This window comes from Passer montanus, unplaced genomic scaffold (assembly GCF_014805655.1).
Source record: "Passer montanus isolate IOZ18808 unplaced genomic scaffold, ASM1480565v1 scaffold118, whole genome shotgun sequence".
Lineage (NCBI taxonomy): Eukaryota > Metazoa > Chordata > Aves > Passeriformes > Passeridae > Passer > Passer montanus.
In genome coordinates, this window is record NW_024358500.1 from 616,726 (window position 1) to 643,396 (window position 26,671).

Consider the following 26,671-nt stretch of genomic DNA (forward strand, 5'->3'; position numbering starts at 1 on the left):
GAAACTTTGTACTTGATTTTTTTATTCTTTCAGTTGACCTTATCTCAGGTTGCCACACAGCATCAGAAGTGACACTTGCAGGTGCAAGAGATTGGCACTGTACTAACTTGGTTATTAAGGCATGTTGAGCAGCACAAAGATTTCTGGGCTGACCTGTCGTGTTTTTTGTGTGTGAAACTCTGATATAGTGTCTTGCCCTGGGGAAGCTCTTGTGAAGAATTTTTGAGGTTGTTTTGTGAACAAAGGCAAAACAAGTGACAGGAATTTAGTGCATTTAAAGAGAACTAAATGTGTTCTTGCAGACCCTGATATACGTTTCTGTGTGTTGGCTTCTCTGGATGAGCGGTTTGATGCTCACCTTGCCCAGGCTGAAAACTTGCAAGCTCTTTTTGTGGCCCTGAATGATCAAGTGTTTGAAATCAGAGAGCTGGCCATCTGCACTGTGGGGCGCCTGAGCAGCATGAACCCTGCCTTTGTCATGCCTTTCCTTCGAAAGATGCTAATCCAGGTAAGGAGGAGGGATTCCTGCAGGGAAAACTAATTGATACTGTGACTAAGGTGGTGTTAAAGAACTGGGCTATCTAGCTGTCAATGCATGGAGAACAGGGAATCTATCTCTTTTGGAAAAGTGTTATTGCCCAGCTTAGTGGGTTTCAGCAGATCTTTCTCATGATCAGTGGTTGGACTGAAGCTCTGTGGGTGTATTAAAAAGGAAAGGAAGGATAGCAGTTGTTATTTCACTCCAAGTCATCATGCCAGAGTGCTTTCCATCTCTGTTGAGGAAAAATGTTGTGTGGTGCTTCCAGGTGAATGTGTGGTACCTCTTTGTAAACACAGATTTTTAGAGCCATTGCTTTTATGCTAATTATTTTTAGCTTAATTAGGATAAATGATAACAGTGAAATGTAGAACAGCTTTTACAAGTACTGAGTTGTGACAGAAGGAAATGCAAAGAATTTTTACCTACCTTTATTGTTCCGGATTGCTTCCTTCCATTGTGTCTTGTGCAGATTCTAACAGAGCTGGAGCACAGTGGTGTGGGCAGAATCAAAGAGCAGAGTGCCAGGATGTTGGGTCACCTGGTTTCCAATGCTCCACGCCTCATCCGTCCCTATATGGAGCCTATCCTGAAGGTAGGGTCTCTCTTTCCTGGTGACTTTGGAATGAAGTGACACAGCAAGTGACCCTCAGGAGCTACAGTTCTTTGCTTCATCATAACAGGAAAGAAAACAAATTGGTGTAGATGTTACTCACAGGAATGCACATGAGTGACAGTTTAGCCCAATTTAAGTCCAGGTTTGCATAATGTTTATGACACCCAAGTTTCTTTTACTGTTGAAATTCTTACTGTGATTGTGGGGTCAGGTATAACAAAAGGAAAGATAATTTTGAGTACTCTTTAAACACATCCTAATTTGTCCCACTGTCATCCACCAGGCACTGATTGTGAAACTGAAAGATCCTGATCCAGATCCCAATCCAGGTGTGATTAACAATGTCCTGGCTACAATAGGGGAGCTTGCACAGGTAGGGATATACTGCAGATACCTCTTTGCCGTGCTTGTTAAGGTTTTGGGAATGCTAGATAAAGGATGAATTTTTGTCTTTCAATAGGTCAGTGGGCTGGAGATGAGGAAATGGGTGGATGAGCTCTTCATTATAATTATGGACATGCTACAGGACTCCTCTCTGCTGGCTAAAAGACAAGTAAGTGTTTACAACTGTGCTAAACTTGACAGCTGCTGTGACCATAGCTGTAACAAAATATCCACCCATCCCATCATAGCTGCTAAAATGAAACTTTAAATCATTCAAGTCTCTGGTGGAGTTACATTCACAGTACACAGGTGAGGGTTTACAGTGTCTGTTGTGACATAGTTCAGAGCTATTAGAGGAAAAACAAGAAGGAAAAGAAAGCTTGGAGGCTTGGACTCACTGAATTGAATGTTTATTTGAATTGTACCACTGAGTGAGGACAATTGTGACAGCCTGAGATATTGTTGATTATTACTTCCTTTACTATTGCTTATAGAAAAATGTACTTTGTAGAGGCTTTCCAACCATGGACTGTGATTTGCAGTGTGATCCTTAAATGCTCAAAGAAACATTACAGAAGTTGAATGACTGATGTATCAGAAGGCATGATAAATTCCCTGGTAAAAACTAATCTTCTTTGGGCTTCTTCTTTGTAGGTGGCTCTTTGGACACTGGGGCAGCTTGTGGCTAGCACTGGTTATGTGGTAGAACCATACAGGAAGTACCCAACGTTGCTGGAGGTGCTTCTGAACTTCCTGAAGACTGAGCAAAACCAGGGCACCCGCAGAGAGGTACGAACATGAAACTGTCACACAACCACTTAGCAAAGCTGTTGGGGAAGAGAGAGGTGCCAAATAAATGTGCCTGCATACACTTGAGGCAGGGAGGGATAGAACATTGTTGTGACTGAGCAAAATGCAATAACCAGAAGTAAGAGAGTGCATGTGTTGGGTCAATGAAGTGGCTTCCAGAAGCTGGATGGAAAGGACTGTTTTTTCCAGGTAGTCACTTCTATTCCAGATCTTCCCTCTTAAATCATCAGGATCTTTTCAAGTATGGGGGTTTGAGTGTTGTCTTTGGCCTTAGTGATGAAGTTCTGATGAATATTTTTGTGTCTTTTCAGGCTATTCGTGTGTTAGGGCTGCTGGGTGCTTTGGACCCTTACAAACACAAAGTGAACATTGGCATGATCGATCAGTCACGGGATGCTTCAGCTGTTAGCCTCTCGGAGTCCAAATCCAGCCAGGATTCTTGTAAGCATCTCTGTTTCTTTCAGATAGATAGCTTTATGATTTATAAACACATCTTGACTGTTTTGTTGCCAGTTTGTCTCTTCTTCTTAAAGAATTGTTAGTGTCCATGTTTTCAACTTACACTTTCTGAACCCATATTCAGGATCCTTTAACACCTAGCTCATGACACTGCCTTCTTTCTCCTAGCTGACTACAGCACCAGTGAGATGTTGGTGAACATGGGCAACCTCCCTCTGGATGAGTTCTATCCAGCTGTCTCTATGGTGATCTCTTCTTAAAGAATTGTTAGTGTACATGTTTTCAACTTACACTGAGGTGTTCCTGAATCCATATTCAAGATCTTTTAATACCTAGCTCATGACACTGCCTTCTTTCTCCTAGCTGACTACAGCACCAGTGAGATGTTGGTGAACATGGGCAACCTCCCTCTGGATGAGTTCTATCCAGCTGTCTCTATGGTGGCACTGATGAGAATTTTCCGTGACCAATCCTTGTCCCAACACCACACTATGGTAGTTCAGGCCATCACCTTTATTTTCAAATCCCTTGGACTGAAGTGTGTGCAGTTCCTGCCCCAGGTCATGCCAACATTCCTCAATGTAATACGGGTGTGTGACGGTGCCATCCGCGAGGTGAGTGTGCCAGGGACCACTCCTTCCTGGTCCACTCTGTGAAATTAAGAATCCATTTCCTCCAAGAGACTGTGACTGGCTTTGGGCATTGCTGTGCTATGTGTTGATGCCAAGCACACTGCAGAAGTGAGGTTCAGCTTTGCTTTTTCCCTTCTGTGAGCAATTACTGGAATGCCCAGTGCAAACAATTTTTCTGCTTTTCATTGAAATGGCTGCTTCTGAGCATAATCCTTGGAAGGCCAGTATTTGATTCTGTGTTTTCACCAAGCTGTTCTTGTTCAGGAAAAAATCTGTGCAGCTTCCAGATCTTTCAGTGATCTCTGTGTTAATACTCTGTGGCAAACAGTATTATTAAATAATAGGGGTAGATTCTTCAAATTTCTGGTGCAATCATTTGCTTCGGCTCATCTCTGAGAAGGAAAAATCAATTTGATACAGTCTGCTAACATTTAGAGCAACATGGGTGGTGATTCCACAGCAGTGCTTTCTCTTCCTTCCCACTTAATTTACAGTTATAGAAGGAAATGAGAATTGTGTGAAGATGGTGATGGGCTTAAGGTTCATCTCACCAGAGATGCTGCTGTTTGCCAAGGCTCTTCTTCAGGCAGCCAAACGCTCTGGGGTGTGAAGGGCAGTTTGTACTCCTTATTGCTGCTGTGTTTTATAGGTGCTCCCTTAGCAGAATCCCAGCTCTGCTATAGACCTGCTGTTTTCTCCCAGCCTGAACTACTACTGAGATTGTAAGGAAAACATCTCATGTCTGGGTTGTCTGAGGTTCTAGACCTGACTGATCTAACTTGCTTGAAAGCTATGCACTTGTGCACACTCTGTTTAAAAATTTTCAGGTAAAAGAAGATGGTGAAAGTGTACTGGGGAGAAGAGCTGAGGTGGGTATGCGTGACATAAAGCCTAAAAGAGGAAGGTCCTTGTCCTGTATGTAAGCATCCTCTCACTACGCCAAAAAACAGGCACAGTACAGGAGCTCAGAGTTCATCTTTGGTAAATGTATGTGTACTGTTCTCACTAAACAACTGAGACTATTTCTTATTTAGTTCTCATGAAAGTGTTATCTCTTTTTATGAGCTCCATGTTGTATTTTGTGACTGTAGTCTTCAAAACCTGCATGAAGAAATGAAATTTAGTAGACAATAACTTACATTTTCCTATTTTTGGTAGAGAAAATAGACTCTCTACATCGAAGCAATTTAGCTCACGTGATTTTATACCAATTTAAAGAATAAATTCATTGTCACAATTGGATGTTTAAGATTGTATTGTGGTGGAAGGAATTACAAAACTCTCATAGTGTATCCAAATAAAATTGGCTAAGTCAAAATTCTTCTTGGTGGTGAAGAATGATGGTAATGAAAAAATGGTGTAATCAACCATCTTTTAAAAAAGTGCAGTGTTTCTGGCAAGGACCTAACTGCATTCCCCAGTAACTTTTCACCAATATATCTGGTGGGAGATGGGAAAAAGTACAGAAGGAGTATCTTAAAATGTGTGTCAGTTTGGTTTTCAGGCAGGGGGAAAAGACAAGGGGCTAAATTTTTGGAAGCATCCTTCAAATTGAATTACAATACACTGTAATTGAGGTGTCTGTGCTTGCAAGTCTGTTCTGACACTATAGATTTGCTGGGACTTTATAAAGCCCTGTTTGTGTGCTTGAGTGTCTTTGAGCTCACAATGGTTTTTTTTATGAAAGCTGGGGGGAAACCCAACCAATAAACCCAAAAACACTTTTCTTCCCCACTGCCCTCTTAAAAACCAACCACAATAAAAATTAACCAAAACCCCAAAACCCATAAAAGCCCACAAAACCCAAACTGCTGAGCTGAAGCTGCCAAGAATTTAGCCCCAGATTTTGAGCAAATGGGAGCTATGCATGCTATTTGTTTGATAAATGAGCTTGCAATTGCCTGTGAAACTCTTTACCCAGTGGCTTTGATATTTGGGTAAGCTACACTGATTATGACACATTTATGCCTTCCAGTTCCTGTTCCAGCAGCTGGGAATGTTGGTGTCCTTTGTGAGAAGTCATATTCGGCCCTATATGGATGAAATTGTCACCCTGATGAGAGTGAGTGCAATCTTTATGCCAGTACTTCACTGTCACAGAATGGTGGACAGTCTTTTTCAAATAACTTATCAAAAGTATCAACAAATTCAGAAGTTCCTATGAAGAGCAGAGCTGCATATATTTGAAGTAATAATTGTATTTTGAAATACCATTTATTTGAAGTTACAATATACATTATTGGTAGTAACTGAGGTAAGTGTAGCTTCAGGTTCTGATAGTGACTGAGTTCTTTTCAGTAGCTGTATTTTGTGCACTTACTACTTTCAGAAACATAGTTTTAGCAAGAGATACCTGGAGTTCATAAATAGGTGTCATTTCACATAATTTTCACTAAATGTTTGCAAGCTTGTAAAAGGATTAGGAAAAAATCTGTTCTCCAGAGGTTGTTTTCAACAACTGTAAATGTACTGGAAGTGCAGAGTGTTTTAAAACCAGAAAGTATGGTCCTTTCTTGCAATCTTGAATTTATCTACAGGCTGTCTCCTACAGTTTACTTTTCCTGTAATTGGTACAGCTCAGCTGAAGAACTTCTGGATTTTTTTCCCCCCCTTTTTTTTTTTCTTTCTTCTGTAGGACTTCTGGGTTATGAACAACTCCATACAGAGCACAATTATCCTACTTATTGAGCAGATTGTGGTAGCTCTAGGAGGTGAATTCAAGCTCTACCTGCCTCAGCTCATTCCTCACATGTTACGGGTCTTCATGCATGACAACAGTCAGGGCCGCATTGTTTCTGTGAAGGTGAGTGGGGCTGCAGCACTGCTGGGCTTTGGGCACTGCCAGGCAGGTGTGTTCCCAGCTCAGCAGGGCTCCTTGCTTGTGTCTTGCACAATCAAATGGACAGGTGCAGTTTGGCACTGGCTTGGTGTGAAATGATGCAGACAGTTGTTTAAAGTGGTTGAAATTTTTCACTGGATACTGACTTTTTTAGAATGGATCTCATTCATGACTTTGAGTCACACTGGGTCCTTTTGGTTGAAGGATTTGATTCTCCCCCTCTATTCTACTCTTGTGAGACCCCACTTGGAGCATTATTTACAGTTCTGGTGTCAATGTAAGAAGGACATGAAACCATTGGAGCAGGTCCAGAGGAAGCCACAAAGTTGATAAGAGAGCTAGAGCACCTCCCCTATGAAGGCAGGCTGGGAACATTGGGGCTCTTCAGCCTGGAGAGGAAAAGGTTGTATGGAGACCCACTGTATGAAAGGAGCTATAGGGCAGCCAGAGAGAGACACTTTGTCAGGAACTGCAGTGGCAGGAAAAGGAGTAACAGGTGCAAACTGAAAGGGGAAATTTAGGTTAGATATTAAGAAGACATTCCTTACTGCATGGGTGGTGAGACACGGGAACAGGTTGTGTGTGGAAGCTGGGGATGGCCCAGCAGTGGCAGGGTTCAGAGTCAGGTTGGATATGGCCTTGAGCAACCTCATCTAGTAGAAGGTGTCCCTGCCCATGGCGGGGAGGTTGTGACTAGATGATCTTTAGGATCTGTTCAACCCCTGGACATTGTAGTCTTCTGTGGTTTTTCTCTGCAGCTCCTCAATGCGATCCAGCTCTTTGGAGCTAACCTGGATGACTACCTTCATTTGTTACTACCTCCCATTGTAAAGCTGTTTGATGCCCCAGATGTCCCTGTGGTGGCTCGCAAGTAAGTCCTGGTGGCTTTGCAGTCTCTCTCTTTGTAGTTTTACCTTTGATATCCAAATTCTGCAGTGACTGAACGTTTACAATTAAATACCATTTAGTCTCTTCCTCAGCTTTTCTGTGTTAAATCATTGTGAAAGGTTATTACTGTTTGGACAGTGTTACTAATTTTTTGGGTTTGTTGGTGGGTTTTGATTGTTGTTGGTTGGTTTGGGTTTCTTTGTTGTTGTTGTTGTTAGGGGTTTTTTAAATTTTCTGATTCTCACCTGCTAGTATTTTAGTTACTTGCAAACTGTCCTGCAAGTACTAGCTGCTTTAACAGAGTTCTGATGGCCTGCTTTTCCTATTGTTACTAATCCTAGGAGGACTGAGCACTTCAATAATTTTTCTTATTTCTTCTTTCTTAACACACTGAGAGATAAATTCTTCCCTCTTTTTGTGTGACTTAAGAGCTGCTCTGGAAACAGTGGACCGCTTGACAGAGTCCCTGGATTTCACGGATTACGCGTCACGGATTATCCATCCCATCGTACGAACACTGGATCAGAGCCCTGAGCTACGAACAACTGCAATGGACACCCTCTCCTCTCTGGTGTTCCAGCTGGGAAAGAAGGTGATATTATTCTTTGGCTTGAAAGCTCACAGAAGGTGTGATTGTCCCAGAGATCAAGGCTTTAAACTTGAAATTTTGTAATGTGCTCACGGATTTCCAAGAGAACTGATTTTTCTTCTCTTAGTTGTTTTTGGAATTGGGAATCACTGAAATCAAATTGTTTGTTGATAAGAAACCAATTCTGACAATGTGATGGAATTTTACTGCTCTTGGTGCCACTGAGTAACAAGTTTATGATGCATTCCCTTTTACAGTACCAAATTTTTATCCCAATGGTGAACAAAGTCCTGGTGCGACACAGAATTAACCATCAACGCTATGATGTTCTCATCTGCAGAATTGTAAAGGTAAGCTGACAAGTGTGTTTGCACTTTTGGGATATTGTCATGTTGAAACAGATGTTTCATTTGGATTTACTCATAAAATGAGGAGTGGCTGTTGCTCTGTTTCTGTGTTAAGTGCAGCTTTTTAATGCAACTTTGAGGTTGCAATGGGAAAATTTTTGTCTATTGAGATTAAGTATTGCCTACAGAAAAATCATGGCAAGTTCTAGGGAAGATCTTAGACTTGTAGCCAGTGTCATTACCATTCTTTTTCTTGGTAGTTCTTAAATGTGGATTTATCCTCTTTTTCCCATGGTTTCAGGACTTGAGGAGACCTTGTTATCTCAGTATTTTCTGTGGAATGTCTTAGATTTTAAAAATTTAGTAACTGCTTTACAATTTGTGTGGAATAAGGAACTAGCAAGTCAAATAGGCAATAGTGCTTGTTTCAATGTGCATTATTTTGGATTTTTATACTAGGAGCTAAGCGTTCTTGACAGTTACCTTGAGTAGCAGAGGGATATCATTTAGAGTTCTCTGGCTTATAAGGTGTAATCTTTATAATGAAACATGGTTATTTCCTTCACAGATTTTGCTGTAAGATTTTGCTGCAAGTGCTCTTTTTTTTTTTTGGCTTGTCAAGAATTGCTTCTTTATGTGTGGTTGTGATCTTCACTGTAAACCAATTATTGTAGGGTTACACTCTTGCTGATGAAGAGGAGGATCCCCTGATTTATCAGCATCGAATGTTGAGAAGCAACCAGGGAGAAGCTTCAGCCACTGGTCCTGTGGAAACAGGTCCCATGAAGAAATTGCATGTGAGCACCATCAACCTGCAGAAGGTAAGACTGGAGCCTTCATAGCATGAATTTGCTACTGAAGGGAGCTAATGTGTCACACTGAAGGAGTTTTGTCTGATGCATCTGAACTGCATTTGTTTATATTGCTTTTATGTTGCTTTTCTATTGTGTACAAACTGAGGTCAAAGTAGTGTCTGAGACTCTATAAAATTAGAAGGTGCTGAGCAACTTTTAAGATAGGAGTGAATGGCTGCGAAGTAACCTTTACAATTGCTTGTTAAGTGTGAACAAGACTTTCTAGATCACAATGAATAATGTCTCACCAAAAGAGACATCTTTTTCAGAGCCTCTGGCATTTTTTTATTTTTGCTTTTGCTCCTCTTACATCCTAGTTTTATATTTTCTTGAAGGTAGAACTTAATAGCAAAGCACCGGTTAGTTTGAACAGTACGTGCATGCAGCATACAGTTCAGTAATGGGATGGATTGATTTGAAAATGCTGGACTTAAAAATATAATTCTAAATGCATTAAGTATTTTTAAGCTGATGTTTCAACAGTGTCTTCAGCTCAACATGTATTTTTGTAGGGAAAGGATTGTTCATGTTAAATACTTGCCATATCATGGCAGGAATACTTTTAGGGAAGATTTCTTAGGCATGAGACTTAAGTACTGCAGATTATCTGGTAAAGGTAATGGATTTCAGGAAATTGAAAAGGAATTCTCCGCATGTGGTTTGGAGCTGTAAAGAAGTCATGCTGCCTGCTGATGGATTTCTTGTGCTCTTGGAGAGTGCTTTGTTTGGTAAGTGAATTGTCTTCCTTTGCACTGCAGGCCTGGGGAGCAGCAAGAAGAGTTTCCAAGGATGACTGGTTGGAATGGTTAAGGAGACTGAGTTTGGAGCTGCTGAAAGATTCTTCCTCACCATCCCTGCGCTCATGTTGGGCCCTGGCTCAGGCCTATAATCCCATGGCTCGGTACAGTATTGCTGGATTTTTATAACTTGAAATGGCAGATGGCAACCAGATATTATAAGGGAAAAGTAAGGTTATTTAGAAGGTCTTAGGTTTCATAAATAGAGACAGTTCCTGCTTTGGCATAAATCAAAGAGCCAACAGCTTGATTTCATTTCCACCCTTCCTAGTTGGCTGCTCCATGATGTGCACAAAATCTTTCATTGAAATTCTGTATGTTAGTCCAGAAATTAGGTAATGCACATAAGTGAAGCTGGAAAAACAGCAGAGTATGAAATATTTGTATTGAGTATTTACTGTGGTGAATAAAAATGCATCTGAGTGGAATAAACTGCAGTGGTTTTTTACAACCAGCATGTTTGGAGAAACTTTGATAGCATATGATAGCACAACATTTCTATTATTGTAGTATACCAGCCTATTCTGTATTTTTTAAATGAAGGTTTCACAGAAGTTACCTTTATCAACAATAATCACTGTTTATTGCAGGCAGGCATGTAAGTGTATTTTTTAGCTGTCTTTCTCTGGTTAAGAAGGTGAGCCCACTATCAAACAGACTTTTTCTCATGAATCCCCACCTCACATTGTCTTTTGTGTTCCTCCCCAGAGACCTCTTCAATGCTGCTTTTGTTTCCTGCTGGTCTGAGCTGAACGAGGACCAGCAGGATGAGCTGATCCGGAGCATTGAGTTGGCCTTGACCTCTCAGGATATTGCAGAAGTCACTCAGACCCTGCTGAACTTGGCAGAATTCATGGAGCACAGTGACAAGGTAGAGATGCTGTTGGGCAGCTCCTTCTAGTGCTGTTGTGCTGGCTATTGTCTGTGGAGTTCATGAATACTCATCCTGTTTTTGATGTGTGTGCTCCTTCCCAGGGCCCACTGCCTTTGAGAGATGACAATGGCATTGTCCTTCTGGGGGAAAGAGCTGCCAAATGTCGAGCATACGCTAAGGCCCTTCACTACAAAGAGCTGGAATTTCAAAAGGGTCCCACCCCAGCTATTCTAGAGTCTCTCATCAGGTAGGACCACAACTGGTGAGATTTCTGCTCTTCAAGTAGCTACAATTTAAGATACCTTTAGGATTAATCTAGGCAGTTCTTAGGACTCTGTCATAAGATGTTAAACTACTTGCAAATGTGCAATTTTAGCTGCTGAGTTCTGTCCTTGTACTGTGTGGTTAAAACTATGATAGAAGCCCAGGGAAGTTTTGCAGGGAATTTTTGCAGGAAGGAGTGCAGGAAAAAGTTCTGATTCCCCTCTCTCACCCTTCCAGTTCACTATGGAATGTCATGAAATGGCTGTAGGTTAAATGAGACAGATTTCTATACCTGCATATAAATAAGTCAGAAAAGTTGAAGTTCTTAATTAAAATTTCTCATCACATTCTGCTGATTTTGCTCTTTTGTCAAATAGAAGGTATTATAAATTATGTGTTGTCACTGACCAAGCTCAGAAACACAGATGTTAGCCTGAAATGACCTGCACAGGATTTGATGCTAAACTACATGTTTTAAAATGTGAATCTCTATTCCATATCACAGAAATGTTAGCTCAGCTATTTGATATTAACAAATTGATTTTGGTTGAGCAAAAACTTAATTTTGTCTTTATGTAGTGAATTTTTCAACCCTCCTACTTCCTTGGAATTGTGTTTTCAATTTTTTTTTTCCTCTATTATTTTTTCACCATTCTGCCTCATGTTACTGAGAAAAATACAGAATTCAGTGTATTTTTTTCCTGGTCTCAGTTGCTTTTGCAGTTGGGTTTTTTTTTGTGTATCAAAAAGCAAGTTAAGAGCAAAGAATTGACATAAAGCACACTTAAAAATGAAACAATTTATTAGAAATGAAAAAGTTTTAGAAACCTTTAAAAATCCATTATAGACCACAGTTAAAATAGTTCCAACTATAGTTCCACACAGTTGAAAATTGCATTATGAATATTTGAACATGTGTAAATTCCCAAGACACCTTTATCTTCCATTTCACACAGGACTGAACAACCTAATCTAGATTCAAACTCTCTTCAAGGTGAATAAAATTAGATATATTAATTATAATGATCATTTTCCAACATATTCAAACAATGGTAGGGCTATAGGAGGAGTCTCATTCTTTTTTAACTGTTATCTTTAACACTGTGTTATGTGAGGGAGAAGTTTATTTCTGACAGAATATCTCTAGGTATCTTCCAACTGGGGTAGTTTTCAAAACAGATTTTGATACTCCTCAGTCTGCTGTGTTGGCAAATATTCCCTTAGGTGAAGTAACTTTTGGCACTTAGGGATTCTCTGGTGTGTACTGGTGTACTGCACATGAACACAGTGGTTTTAAGTGTTGGAGTTGAGTTCTTTGGCTGCATCTGGACTTTTTTTTGCTGACCTGCTGCTCACTCTCAGCCTTACTGACATACAGCATGTTTGTATTCTAACCTGAATACAGTTTGAGAACAGCCCAGAAAGTTGTTTTTCTAGTTTATCAGCATTTAGTGATCTGTGTGGATAGAAATAAACATTGGAGGGCCCATGGGACAAACCCTCCTGCAGTGTTACTATTTGTTAGGGCATCCTTCAGTGGGGATTGTTTGAGGCAGCAGCAGGAGGTGGCAGTAAAAGGTCAGGGGAGAATCTGGACAATGCTAATTAATGCAACATTTTGAGCTTTGTTCTTTTGTGGGAAAGTAAGCCACTTACTGTGCACTAAAGAAAGGTGCATTGGGGACACTTCTGATTGATTCCTCTGGCTTAAATGAGTCTATAACTTTTGTGGTTTGAGAGCTTCTTGAAAGAAGTTGCTTAGCAGTGCTTGCTCCAGACACTGAAGGAAAGGAAGCCAAGAGGCTTTTGCTTTTCAGTCCCGGCCTATCTGGTTAATAGTACTAAGGCAACCCAGTAATCACACTGCTAGTGAAAACACACCCATAGGTTTTCTGAAGGTGCTATAAGTGCATTCAGTTCTAAGCTATTCTAACACAATATTTTTCCCTTTGCAAAGAGCCTGAAGAGGAGGAAACAAGCCTGAGTCCTGATAGTGCTGGTGGCTGTGGCTGGTGTCACAGTGTTTGTGTACATCACCAGTACATAGCTGTTGCATCTATTGGATGAAATGAAACCTTTTTTGGCTGTTTATTGCCCACCTTTTGCATGGTGAAGTCATGTAGCTGTACAATCAAACGTTGATTTCTTCTATGGTTTGAAATCCTCTGGCCGGATCTTCATCTCCACTCTCTTGAGGGAGTAGGTGGATCCGTGCCAGCCGTACCAGGTGATGCCATCCATGTTCTTGGTGTGCTCTCCTTTGCGGTAGTAGACCCCATTCAGGTTGGAATCTGTGCAGCAGTTGTACCAATATCCACCTTGTCAGGAAACATAATAGATTCCTGACATTAATTATATATATATCATTAATTTATATTAATGATTACTGCTTGTTCCAGACAACAGTGAGCACAATGCAGCATTTAATGCCTGGAGGCTGTAGCTCTGATAGTTGAGATTGCAGGTAAATTGAAAACTTAACATAGATATTTAGGAACTTAAAGGCATTACAGATCTATAGTCAAATAAGTCTAGTGGCTTTTAATTGAGTTGCTCATTTCTCTTAGAATATTCCCTTGATGTGTTTGTGACTCGGTGAATTAGCATAGCAAATGAATCTGGGTAATTCGCTAGAGCATCTTAAGGTGTTTAAAAAGTTTCTGAACCCTCTGAGTATTTACTGAGACTGAGATCAATAGTTTTATTTGCATGTTGTGTGTGACATAATGTGGAAAAAAAGAGCAAGACATAATGAAGATAATTATCTTTGACAGAACTCAAAGATACTAAATTAAGAGAGTAACCTCTGAAATTAGAGGCTTGTAATAGGGTTGTAATAAAGATGACAAGTCAAGCTGAATGTGGAGGGGAACTCTATAATCAAATTAGTCTAGTAGATTGTAATTTAGTTGCTCATTCCTCTTAGAATATTTCCTTGATGTGTTTCTACTCGGTGAATTAGCATAGCAAATGAATCTGGGTAATTCGCTAGAGCATCTTAAGGTGTTTAAAAAGTTTCTGAACCCTCTGAGTATTTACTGAGACTGAGATCAATAGTTTTATTTGCATGTTGTGTGTGACATAATGTGGAAAAAAAGAGCAAGACATAATGAAGATAATTATCTTTGACAGAACTCAAAGATACTAAATTAAGAGAGTAACCTCTGAAATTAGAGGCTTGTAATAGGGTTGTAATAAAGATGACAAGTCAAGCTGAATGTGGAGGGGAATACAGGAGAAGAATTACAGTTGCCTAATACTAGGATTTGAAAACTTACCAAAATAAAAGAAAAAATAAGAACCTGAATGATATTAAGGAATAACTTCCTGTCTCACTGTGTTTTATCAGCATGTGGGATAGTCTGGCAGATACTATAATGGACTGGGTAACTGTGTGTAGGAGAGAGCACACAGATATTTTGATGTCTGTAATGCACAGTCTGGCTCTGTAAATCAGCTTTAACTAAACATAAGTTTATTTTCCAGAACTGTTCACCTCTCCCTTGATTTGCCATTCAGATATTAGTGGTTGCATGGACAGAGGGAGCGTTGGGCTCTACAGCAGCTCTCTGGGGCAGGAGGGGCTGTGTGTGTGTTTTACCTTTACGGAACTGGGCGCAGTCATCCACACACTTGTCGTTGTCCTTGTCCTTTGTGCTGAAGGCCGTGTTGTTGTGGTAGCGCAGGGAATCCCGCGCGGTGTTGCCGCTGTAGTTGCCCAGGAACAGGCGGTAGCTGTTGATCTCATTGCTCAGGGTGAACTGCTGGTACTGGGCATAGCGCGTGTCACCCTCCCAGTCCTGCACAAAACAGGGAGGAGAAATCAGTCCTGTTAGAGCATTTACCAAAAAGACTCCAGCATCCATGATTGTATACCTATATTTTTACTGTCTCAGACTGCAGAAACTGCTCTGTTAAGGCAAAGGAACTTTACAGAGCAAAGCATGAAACTTCCAAGTTTTATCTGCACTGGTGTTGTACAATCTGTAGGAAGCCTGATGTGCAGCTCTTGCATTCAATATCCTTGTATCAGCATGCTGCCTCAAGTAATTCTTTTCTTCTCTGAAACATTGACTTTTAGGTATTAAGCCTTTCAGTTTATACATATCCCATCCCTCAATGCAATTATATCAACTATAAACCAGTCTAAGTCAAATCCAAGCCTCTAACAGACTGGAGAAATTGAGGGTAACACAATGCAAACTCTTGTACCCAGGCTGGAAGGAAGTGCTGCAAAATGAAAAGGCTCAGAGGCTTGGAAACTTAATGGGACATCTGTTTTTGAATTTGTAAATCTGAGATAATCAGCAGTTTGATCTCTGTCTGCAGTGGCTTCTGCAAAGAACCCCAGACATTCTGAAGACACAGTGAGTGTGCAGACAGAAGGTTGTGCCACTGGCTTTGCACAGGGGAGAACATACTTCTGTCTTGTGTTTGAATGTATTCCTAGGTTGATCCTACTTCCTTCTCCTGTAATTAAAGCATGAAAATTCTTTGGGCCTCCTAAAAAGATAGGAGCTGGTATCTGGTACTGGGGAATGAAAAAGCCTTTTGCTGCTGAAATTAAGAGCTTATTAATTACCTCCAACTCTACCCTCAGAACAGTGGGGCGTCTTGAAAGTCGGTAGATATTTTCATTTCCCAGCCAAAAATCTCCCCTAATATTGCCAAATCCATCCCTGTATTGTTTCCAGTCCCTGTTGAACGATGTCAAACCAACTTTGCGTCTTTGGATGACAGTCCAGCCACCCCCGTCTGTCTCCATGTCACAGAACACCTGGAATAGGAAAAAAATGCACTAGTTACTTGTCAGTAAACTTGGGAAGGTTCAGTTCTCTTAACACAGCACATTGTTCCAGATTTCACAACCTGAAGAAACTTCTATGGCAAAAAATTATTAGATAAACCCTTTTTCTGTTTTTTCTCTTAAATGTACATACAGTTTTTCCATCCTTTTAAGTTTGCTTACATAAAGATGGTGATGGCAAGCACAGGGTACCAAAACTTAGAGTGTGCTTTTTTCACCTCTGTAGAGAGGTATTTCTTGATTATATTTTAAAAGACGTGTAATATACATTGTGTACTGAATAGCCTTACCTCCAGATCTGGAATTCCCAAAAATTCATCAGGAGGTAACCTGTAGACACCAGAAATTCGGTAGTTCCTCTGGTAAAGTGATGAGCAGTCATAAACAGCATCTACTTGAATCAGAACCAGAAAGTGAGAATCTGAGCAGCAAGAACTCCTCTTCTGTAAAGGTGCTTTCTGCAAAGTTTAGTTTGTAGTAGAAGGAGTAAGGAAGAAGGCTTTCCACAGGTTTAATATTTTCCTGAAATGAGCAGTGTATGCATTGGCAAAAGGCATTGTAACACTGGGATTTTGTGATTTTTTATTAATTTATTTATTTTGATATTTTTAACCTCTGCTATGCAAAAAGACATCTCTGCTTTCTGATCACATTGCCACTGTGTGTCTGTGCTGGAAAGTCTATTTGCTGACCCCCAACTAAGTAATAAAGACACATCCAGTGAAATGGCCAAGCCTGCTGCGAGGTGTCTGCCTTGAGTGTGTGAAGAGGTTGGCCAAGTTTGTGGGTGAGGGATATTTGTTCAGCCCTGTCTGCATTGGCATCTGTGACAGAGAAAGTGCCTTTTAACTGCAGCCTGTCAGTCTGGGAAAGGCTCTTTTCTTCCTGGTGCAGGAGCTGACTTGAAGATGGTAAAATGCATAGCTATTTTGAGGAGGATAAATGAGCTGAAGCAAGGCTTTATAATGTCTGACAGTTTTCAAAAATGTCTCTTACCTAGTGAGGTGAGACACATCTGTCTTAAATACCTTCTGGGCCACTTTCTGCTGCATGTAACTGTTTTTTCTTCAGCTTCAAGAGACTTGTTATGGTGTAACATTTTTTAAGGCCTACTGTAAATAGTGATGTGTCAAAACTAACCAGATGGGACTATTTTAGAGGAAGAATTAAAGAAATAGATTTGGAAGTTCTTTCTTAATGTTAAAAAAAATCCAAATTAAGTCTTTTGGCAAACCCAGTTGAGACTGAGACAGTTTAAGCTTTGAAATGAATTTCATTCAAAGAGAAAAGTCAGCAGAGAGGATGCTTTCTTCTAGAAGTGCCTTTACAGGTAACTGACCTAAAAATGCACCTGCATTCCACACTGAGTACAGGCCTGTGCAATCACTGTGTGCAGTGACATTTTCCCTCAGGGAAGAGAATTTTGAAGAATTTAACTGTGGTCTGGCTAGGTATAAATCACAGTTTGTATTCTATATCACAGTTTGTATTTAATCTACAGCCTTTAACTTTTAAGAATTATCATTCAAAAATAAAGGATCACTCTTTTTTTTACTCTGGTTCATAAACAGTCATAAAGATAAAATTACAAATCTTTAGTAATTCCTGGAGAGCATTTCTAATTGTTTTAACAATTTCTAGTCTCCTGTCAGCACTATGAGCTCAGAGGTTATTACTGTCAGAGCCATTCCCTTACCAAGCCAGCTCCTGTTCTTTTAGAATTGATAGTGTAGTGCTCAGAAAATGAAATATTAGACTCAATTCCTCACTGTAGAAATGCAATACCTGTTCAATTTCTGCACCCCTTAAGAACAGACATAGATATAAAAATACAGATGAAGAAATTCAAACTAGTTTTCTCATGGTCACTGCCTGAGCAGCAGTTTTCAGTGTGCATGCTCATGTTAACAGGACATGCTAGCAGAAGGAACTAGTCATTAATTGTGCATGGAGAGGTGTATCTGGGAGCTTGGTGACCCCCTCCTTACCAGCTGACGTTTGTGTGACCATCTGAGCTGCCTGCAGCTGCATGATGTCTATCTGGTTGTTCATCTCGGAGTACTTGCTCTCGGCGTCGACGAGGCGCGACTCCATCTGCTTGGTGCTCCCTTCCAGCTCCATCACCTGCATCACCACGTTCACCCAGTCCCCTTCCTGCTTCTTGCTCAGCTCCTGCAGCATCCTGCTCAGGTTGGCTACCTGCAGCCTGAGCTCCTTGATCTCCTCGCAGCAGCCTGGCACCCTCAGCTGCGCGCTCCCGCTGACCGTTCTCCTCTTGGGAGGTTTCTGCAGCAGTGCTGGGTAGATCACCACAGCCACAGTGACAGTGCAGAGCCATGCCAGCTGAACCGTGGCTCTTGCTGGCATTTTTGCTTACAGCAACAGAAGCCTTCCAGCTGACTGCAGTAGTCTGAGTGCAGCTGGGATAGGTATAAAATTTCCTGCAGCAGCCTGGTACCTTCCTTGCTTCCAATGAAGTGAGTCTCTGAAGGTGGAGCCTGAGGAAGTGGCTTTTTTTCAGACACCTCCTGTCAGAGTCTAGGCACTTTGGAAGTCTGTCTCAAAGCATCTTATATACTATTTTTCTGTTTACCTCCACCCCCCTGAAACTATGAAGAGCTTGCTGGCCCCTCCCAGTTCATCTGTTCATATCAGGTATTTACAGGGTGAAATTGGAGCAGGTTTCAGCCAGGAAAGGTTGGGGGGAGAGCAGGAGAGACTTCCCTCAGTTCTGTCTTGAAGGGGTGTAGGAGAGGGCTAGGAAATGAGAAGAATTTCCAGCAATTATTGCCTGTTGGATTGGAGCCCTCTTGGTGACTAGTTCTGGCACTTAAATAACATGAGAGCATTAGAGATCCAGAATGTGAAAAGGCTGTTCAAAATGGGTGAGTTTATAGAAGTTCAAGGAAGGTAACTCCCTAGAAGGTAGCCCTGGCTGCTGCAAGTCCTACTACAACCCAGAAGTTGTTTGGGGTAACTCTATGATTGCATTATTTCTTAATTTAGACAGTGTTTTAGCAAATGAATTAGTTAAGCATCTGATCCTCTTCTCTCTGGATACTGGGTTCTCTGCACTATTAATGTTGTAAAATCCACTGCTGTTCTTTTAGAAATGGGATATCTGAGGGTGGGATGAAATGAAATCTGCAGAATGTGTAAGTAAAAACTCACTCCTCTGTTTTTTCATAGTGGGCAAGTGAAAGGACATTAAGTAATGGTGAGAGTCTGTGTAAAATTGACACAGGGTGGTTGTTTTCACAGGCAATGGAATCTAACACCAGTGTTAGGGAGGCCAGTTTGTTACTAGGATTTTGAGAGGCAAGTCTATGGTTAATTAAAATATCCATAGTTACATAAACAGTAGATTTTAGAGTAAACCTTAAATTTTTAGACGTTCAGAGTATTAGTCCAGTCTCAGCTGGCTGAGATGCCAACTTCCCCTCCTCTTTTATATCTTTTAACAGTTCAGAATATTAGTATAGCAGTTTGATGTCCAAATAAAATCATTTCAGCAAAGGTGCAGCCTTTTCCAGAAGGTCTGCAGGCTTACTTCTAGATCCTTCTGGATAAGTTTTTGCTCCTCAGGCCAGCTGCTCTGTAATTGCCTAACACGTGGGTTCTTGCACCTTCCTGCAAAATTTCTGATTATGACAATGGGCAGAAATTAGATGAAATAAAGGATTAAATGCCTCATGTACCTGCTCCTTGCATAAACGCTGTGAAAGCTTCTTGATGTCCAAGGAAACAAAAGAAAGCTAATCTTGCACTTCTCACAAAAGCCATTAGGACAAACCCAACTGACACACTCCATCCCATCTTGGCTTCTTTTGCTGATCCAACGTGGCTGCAGGATTTCTGCTTGATTAGGAATCATTAGAAGAGCCTTGCTGACCTGACATTTGCTTTTAAAGAAATAGAAAGCACAATTGCTTGTTGATGCAGTTTCTCTCCCTCCTCAGCCCTGATACACTTGTTGCTTGATGCTTTGTTACTGCCTCTGATTTTCACTGGGGCTGGCTAATAGTTTTTCTCCAAAACAGACCCACAAGAGTGTGAAGGTGTTGGGAGATGAAGTCATCAAAGCACTGCAGGAGTGGAATATTAATACAGGTGTCATTAAAATCTGGATTTTTATAGAGAAGGAAGAGGGAATCTTTACAAGGAGGTCAGAATTAGAGCTCTCCAAACAAGCAGCTGTCTTGTGGGTGACTGACTGCCTGTGTGCTGTGCTCAAGAGAAAACAACTGAGTCTGTTGTGTCAGCTAGTGAGGCCACTGTGTGGGATTGATGAGCTGAGATATTGCCAGAGATATGCAAGTACAATTTGTTTAAAGCACAGAGGTTACCTCCATAACAGACCATAGGCTTCAGTCCATTTTTGTCGTGGGCATTCCAGAAACCTTCCATAGCAAAATTGCTTTTTATACTTCAGACCAGAAAGTGCCACTGCACACAGATGAAAGCCTGACCTTTTTGTTCTGCCTCTAATCCTGTCTGAGCCCTCTTCCAGCTGGAGCTTCTGTGATTCCCAGGGGCAAATTCTTCACTGGCTTCCTGAGATGAGAAACATGTTTTTGTCAAAGTTGGAACAGAAAATAGGACAGGCCAGACTCTGCTTCTCTGCCCCAAAAGGCCACCCTGCTACCATCCCCATTGTGTTACACAGGACTTCAATCCATTCTGCTGCTCCCACTCACCATAACTCTCCTGACTTGGACAGGTGTGGAAGAGGGGAGCCACTTGTAGGTCCATGCATTCCCTCTTTATACAAATTTTGAAAGGATCCAAGATTCAATTGAACACGTATGTTACAAAACACCATAAAAAGGCCTCCAAATCCCTTCTCTAAACTGGAATATTTAGTTGGAAATAAGACAGCCAGGGTTTTATTTTGGATTCAGCTACTAATTTGTATATCCAAATGCAAACCATCTTTCTGCAGGGTACTTTGATTTACCTGTTGTAAAAGAGAATACTTTGTGCTGTGTAAGAGGGTGACAACAGACATATTGTGCTGGAATGGAAAAGCACAAATCTTCCCATCTGTCATTATTTTAGAGAAAACATTAGGAGATATTTGGGCAGAGACATCCCTTGGCAGAGATACCAGCCTTAGTGGAATTTGACTTCTTTATGAATATTTGAAAGCTGGGTCTTTCCCAGTTTCATGGAGAACTGAATATGGTCACTGAGGTGGCAATAGCTACAGATGGTAGTCATTGCCAGGTTAGGTCAGTAGCTGGAGCTGACAAAAGCTGTTCTGCTGTTCTGTACTGTTCTACTTACGATTTGAGTTCAGGATCCTGGGACATTTTGTAAAGAGGTAAAGTTTGAGACGTACCTGGGGAGAAATTAGTTCCATGATTACTGAGTGGGTCCTGTTCTTTCCTTTCCCCAATACTGATGGAGAAATTGAGCATCATTTGGTCTGAAATCCATCAGCTTAGTTTTCCTCCATTATATTTTGTATGTGGAAGTACTGTGGTACATGATAGCTAAAAAAGACAAGATCATCAAGTCAAGAAGATGAGACAAATCCTTTTTGACTTTATTCATGATGCAGTTCTGAAGTGGTTGGGAGAACTGAGGCTAATCATCGTTTCAATCTTCATGTGCCATATGTTTATAATGTTGATTGATGTTACTAAATTCAAATATATCATTATTACTTGATTAGAACCAGTTATCTCCTGTCCCTGGAGGGCCAGATTAAATCAGAGGTGAGTTTAAATGATTGCCTTCTCTGGGAAGCTGTTCTGGCAGGTGTATGCAAAGCTGAGACAAGAAGAAAAGCTCAGTGCCCTGTGGCTGTTTATTTGGTAGCCATTCGTTGCAAACCCCTTAATATGCATCTGGCAAATGCTGAGAATCTGGAATTCCTGCTGCTTGCTGAGGTGGCAAAGGCTCTCATCAGCTCTCAGCTGGCCCACACTGTGGTGGAGCTCTGAAATACTGCTTTTCCTCCCAGGAAATGTGACACTGTTCACCTCTGGCTTTGGAGATGCTCATAAATGCTCCAACATTTACTCTACTACAGCTTCATGGCCAGGATTGTGCTGTAAATCTCTGACATTATGTGGGACAGGTGGAACAGGAGAGAGGGCTTGATAAGAAACAAAACGCTGCTACTTCCTGCTTTCTTTTGTGATTTCTTTTTTTATTTAAGGCATCCCCTCTTTGCATAACCAATACACAAAGACTGGCTCTGTGTTTGACCTTTTTTTTGCTAAATATCCTGCTTAGCAATTTCTTTTCTTCCCTGCTTTCTGACTAATAAAAAATAGGTGATACAGAACCTTTTGCAGCCTAAGCAGCAGGGTTAGCTAAGAAATTTACTGTAACATTTTTCACTGATTTTTTTTTTTTCTTTCAAAACTGAGGAATGTTTTTATTTTATTTACAAGCATTTAGATCAAGATTGGGAACTTGGCCAGTTTGGATGCCTGTGAGCAATGTGGTGTCTCCTTGCTGGAAGCCAAAGGGGCTGCTCTGGCCTGGAAGCACTCAATCATCACAACTCTTGATTGAAAACAGTTCTTTCCTGGTATCAGTTTCTCAAACATATTTGTTCCCAGAATGATAATACTTTTTAGTGGCATGATGGACATTTCTGAGATTTCTTGAGTCAGGGACTGGGGGATGCCTCAAGACAAATAAATCATAGAACTGGGGAAAATGGCCATCAAAGCCAATTCCTTTTGCCAGAGGATTATCTGTTCCCCCAAGTCTCCACAAAGTAGCAGTGCCTTCCAATCCTAGAAGCAGCTCTCAGTACTTCTGCAGGAGGAAAAACAAGCTTGGCTGAGGCTGGTAAAGTCTGTCATACAGAGAATCTTTCTAAGCAAACTTGAGGAGACTGAAAAAAGTACAAAGTTATCTTCTTGTCTAGATTCTGCACACAAGCTGCTTTATTGCAAAAATAAAGTTTCTTTATTATGTTTGGGATACATTCTGGCAATAGGAAATGTTTGTGCTCCCTCATGGATAACTTTGGGACCGCTTGAAAAGGCTCTGTTAAAATAAAGGGTTTCTTCTTCTGATTTTTATGAGAAGATGAGGAAGTCTGGTTGCTTGTGAGTTCTTGTAAATTTAATATATTTTGAGTGACAGAGAATATTGTCAATGTCAAAGATAATGGAAGACTGGAAAGCTCCCAGGACTGTATAAAAGAGAACATTTCTAGTAAATACTACACATTTATGCCTTGGGTTTGTAGGGGAGAAAAGCTCATCATTTGCATTCTCTTCCCACTGAACACAGTAAAGTTGGTGTAGTGGTTTTGGTTTGCCAATTTAAGATTTCTCCAATTTTAAGATTTCCCAACCAATGCTGATGAGTGTGGCAGGTTTGGTGCTGGTTAATCACCAGTGCAGTCACTTCTGGCTGTGAGGGGATTTTGATTCTCAGTTCATGTCTGGTTTCTGTTTAAATAACCTTTAAAATATACAAGCAATAGGAATATATTTCTCTTAAATATTGTTCTTTTTTGTGATTCTACCTCTGTGTACATGTAAAACCTACAATTTTGATATCTTAATAATCAAGCAGTAGGTTTATATAGCTTTTCACTACTAATAAAATTTGAAGATTTAAGATTTTTGACCAAGATTTTTATATTAGGAAGTTTGTCAAGGGTAGTCACTTTTTGTAGGGATAGACTGACATAGCAACTGGGAAATGTTTTTCATCAGAAGGCTTGTTTACATTTTAATATCCCACTCATCATGATCAAGTGCTCCAAATAGGTCAGGGTTGGACATGATTCTGATTACAGTACAGATACTGTTTATTAAACAGGGGTGGAAATTTAAATTATATTGTTCTGTGTAAAGTAATTATGCAGTGAGCCCACGTGAGCTGAACTCATACCAAACTTTATTGATAAGAATTAGTTTTGCAACTGATTTATGCTCATTTAGAGGGAAAGTATAAGGCTCTTCTGTTGTTTTGGTGGTTTTGCTATTCACTTTGTTTATTGAATAAAATGTGAAATTGTGGATATTAAGCACTGAAATTAGTGCATTAGTTCAAATTAAAAGTCTAGTTAATCTGACTTAGGAAGTCTTGTTATTTCTGTGGTCTCCCACTTGCAAGCATGGGACAGCTCTGTCTTGAAATAGTTTCAGTATATTTTAGTAATTATGTTAGCATTGAAAACACATAATTTTAAAGCCTTTCCTGAGAGATGTTACCAGTGACCTACCAAACCTATACCTAAGAACTTCTAAAATGTTCTAAATGCCCTAAAAATGTTCTTTTAGGCTCTCCTGCCAAGCCTTCAAGTAGGAGATGGTGGTGGAGTTTTTTCTAGATTTTTAACAAAAATGAACTGATGAATATGTTCTTCCCTCAGTGGATATGGAGAACAACTGATCTTTTCCTTTAATATTAAACTTAACATTATTCTGAGCTAGGAATAATTGCAAGGACATCTCCAGGTAAACAAAGACTTAAGTTACTGTCCAGAAGCTTAGCCAACAGCATTGGCTCTCATATCTTGAGAGATATTTTCCCACCTTCTCCCTTCATCCAGAGAGATTTTGCAATTATCTTTTTTCAGCTAGAAGGAGAAATCCATCCCCTTGACTCTAATCCAGTAAACTGCCCTGATTTCCAGCAGCAACACTGGCTAAAAACCCCTGGCAGCTCTGCCTGGCTGGAATATTAGCCCTCAGGGCCTTTTCTGAATGCCTGGATGCTTTTCTGCAGTGTTTTTATTTCTGTTCAGTCTCCAGCATGGTGGCTAGAAAACAGCTCTGTGGTGCTTTTAAGAGTGTTACAACATTCAGGAAGATTCTGTCTGAGCACAGACTGCTCAGCTCTGCAGGGAGAGGAGCTGTGCCTTCATGGAAGGAAGGTGGAAGAGAAGGAAAGCACAGAATGTTGTATTTGCTTAATGTGTGTTTTGAATGTACCAGGTTAAAATAGTGTGTATTCAAAATAGGCTGGAAGAGGGGAGTCACAGCATTTATTGCTTTTGCAGAAATGGTCCTAAGCACAAGGAAAAGCAGCTGCAGGGAGAGGCTTATCCCAGTCAGAGGCTTATCCTAGCCCACCAAATTACCTGTCACTGCTCACTGTGTTGTAGATAATTTGTTACAAGAGAGTAATTTATTATTATTAACAACTACTGCTGTGTATTCTTGTAAATCAAAGTATTTCTCCTTTCCCTCTCCATCTTTTCCTTCCCTTTGCTTAAACCTAACCATAAATAGATTTGAGAGTTAATTCTGCTTTGGACAGTCAAGAAAGTAAGAAACAAAAGGAGTAATTGAGTGCACCAGGAAGTGGCAGAAGAGCATTGCTAATTGTGAAACAATAAAAGAAAATGGTCAATTTTGTCAGAAGTGTTGTCAAGAAAGATAACTTGGAAGTAATTAACTGTCTGACATGCTGGAATGTGTCTGCCAATGGCTCTTTAAGTCATCAGGTCATGAAGTGTGTCAGCCATTTATCACTTCTGTGAGGCTGCTGCCAAGCTTTCCCTTGGGAAACCAGCTGGAGTTAGTGTGCTCTTTGACTACTTTGTTAAAAAAAATTAAAGAGGTCTGTTTTAAGTGCTTCCTACTGTTGGTACCAGTCATCTTGAACTGTGATTATGGTCTGGCTAAATCTGATTTTAGTTCAACCAGTCCAAAGGCCCAATATCCAGGAGTATTTTACTTAACCTTCACAGGTATCCAGAGTATGTCTGGGAGCTGGATTCTTTACTTGTCAGGAAAGGCTTCCAGAGACAGAAGAAATGTAGCATACATTTGAAAAATGTCTCCTTTTTTGGTCTGTGTATTAATCCCTTCAGTTCTTTAGATTTGCTTCTCTTTACAGATCCCCTGCCCTCGCCTAAGGGGGAAGTCATGTAGCCATTCTGATGATGGCAGGCAAGAAAGAGCATTTCTGAGAGCTCCTGTGTCTGTGGTCCTATCCAAAGACCATTGAAAGTCTCTTTGCACTGCTCTCTGTTGCCATGTTTTGTTTTGTTAATTATGCTATTTCCTTTCCAGACATTAACTGATGTTAATATTGGGCTGTAGGATGTGTGGTAGGTGCTCAGGTGTTGTGATGTTGCTTTGAATAATTTGCACTGCTGGTTCTCTAGAGTCAGTAGGGAAGGAGGGGGGCAAGGAACCAGAGGCTGTTCATAAACAAGCTTTATAAAATAGCAGAAGCTTAATAAAAAGTTAATTTCTTCCTTAAATTGGGGTGTAGGAGTAGTGTTACTCACTGAGTACCCCATTTCTGATAGTAAAATAAGGAAACAAATGTGAAATAGGAATTATTTCAGAGGAGAGCTGTAGCTCATGAACTAGAGAATCAGGTTCAAGAGTAGCCTGTTTGCTTGTGCTTCATAAAATTCAGCAGGCCTTGCAAAACAAGTGCCTCCCTGGTACAGACTGAGGATTGGTTGTGATGGCAGCAGTTTCTGGCATGTTCTTGAAAACCAGCAAAAGAAAAGTGCCAGTGTTGGTTAGTACCAATACAGAGGCTTTGTATGAATTGTGAAACTGAAATTAGGGTTGCACACTTTTTATGTAATTTCCTGGTGACATTTGTCAGCTGTTTTATTGATATAGACTGTTTCCTGCATCATTAAATTCTCTGCTTTGATTTTTAGAGGAGTTGATGGTTTGTTTAAGAGAATGGGGAGGAAAACAGTACTGTAAAACTCTTTAAGTACAGCTGTTTGAAAAATCATGCCTTTAAAATGATTGGCAACTATTCTTCTCACTATGCAGGCTGTTGCATAGAATTGATAATCAAATACCATCTCTGTTTTGTGTAACAAGTCTTCAGACTGTGTGCAGAGAATGTGTGCACCTGTTGTTTTGAAAATATATGATCATTGTGTGCCTTATTGAGGTTTAATTGTTCATGTGGAAGTCTAAACAAAAAGAGTGTTCTATTGGTAATTCTAAATGATGAACCGTGGTATTATCAAGTAGAAGCTTCTACCAATTGTGTTAAATCATCTTTCT

General features: G+C 40.5%; 2 protein-coding genes across 5 annotated transcripts in view; one reads left to right on the forward strand and one right to left on the reverse strand.

Moving 5' to 3' along the window:
- MTOR (mechanistic target of rapamycin kinase) overlaps window positions 1–26,671 on the forward strand; it is a 63,864-nt gene that overhangs the window by 8,930 nt on the left and 28,263 nt on the right. For 2 of the 3 annotated variants that reach the window (XM_039697444.1, XM_039697445.1), the window contains exons 13-29: window positions 303–508; window positions 1,011–1,133; window positions 1,438–1,527; window positions 1,615–1,707; window positions 2,193–2,327; window positions 2,660–2,789; window positions 3,171–3,421; window positions 4,267–4,308; window positions 5,415–5,501; window positions 6,075–6,242; window positions 7,037–7,149; window positions 7,596–7,758; window positions 8,013–8,105; window positions 8,777–8,923; window positions 9,715–9,857; window positions 10,462–10,624; window positions 10,729–10,874. In XM_039697444.1, the coding sequence (XP_039553378.1) occupies window positions 303–508; window positions 1,011–1,133; window positions 1,438–1,527; window positions 1,615–1,707; window positions 2,193–2,327; window positions 2,660–2,789; window positions 3,171–3,421; window positions 4,267–4,308; window positions 5,415–5,501; window positions 6,075–6,242; window positions 7,037–7,149; window positions 7,596–7,758; window positions 8,013–8,105; window positions 8,777–8,923; window positions 9,715–9,857; window positions 10,462–10,624; window positions 10,729–10,874 (2,293 nt within the window). The remainder of the gene's footprint in view (window positions 1–302; window positions 509–1,010; window positions 1,134–1,437; window positions 1,528–1,614; window positions 1,708–2,192; window positions 2,328–2,659; window positions 2,790–3,170; window positions 3,422–4,266; window positions 4,309–5,414; window positions 5,502–6,074; window positions 6,243–7,036; window positions 7,150–7,595; window positions 7,759–8,012; window positions 8,106–8,776; window positions 8,924–9,714; window positions 9,858–10,461; window positions 10,625–10,728; window positions 10,875–26,671) is intronic. The other variant, XM_039697446.1, reaches the window with a different exon arrangement.
- ANGPTL7 (angiopoietin like 7) lies at window positions 11,641–18,210 on the reverse strand. 2 transcript variants are annotated; one of them, XM_039697449.1, is made up of 5 exons: window positions 17,687–18,210; window positions 15,989–16,089; window positions 15,474–15,668; window positions 14,493–14,691; window positions 11,641–13,209 (listed from the first exon to the last, which is right to left on the reverse strand). In XM_039697449.1, the coding sequence occupies exons 1-5, from the start codon at window positions 18,063–18,065 to the stop codon at window positions 13,040–13,042; spliced, it is 1,044 nt and encodes a 347-aa protein (XP_039553383.1). In that variant the 5' UTR covers window positions 18,066–18,210; the 3' UTR covers window positions 11,641–13,039. The 2 variants fall into 2 exon arrangements, with proteins under 2 accessions (XP_039553383.1, XP_039553382.1); XM_039697448.1 differs by having other exon boundaries at window positions 15,989–16,092.

Bases quoted from the DNA above. Each gene is read 5' to 3' on its own strand.
- ANGPTL7 (XM_039697448.1), bottom strand. From the start codon at position 18,065: ATGCCAGCAAGAGCCACGGTTCAGCTGGCATGGCTCTGCACTGTCACT. The intron at 15,669-15,988 runs GTAAGGCTATTC...TTCCTATTCCAG, and splicing joins TGGGAATTCCAGATCTGGAG to GTGTTCTGTGACATGGAGAC. The intron at 14,692-15,473 runs GTAATTAATAAG...TGTTTTGTGCAG, and splicing joins TTCTGAGGGTAGAGTTGGAG to GACTGGGAGGGTGACACGCG.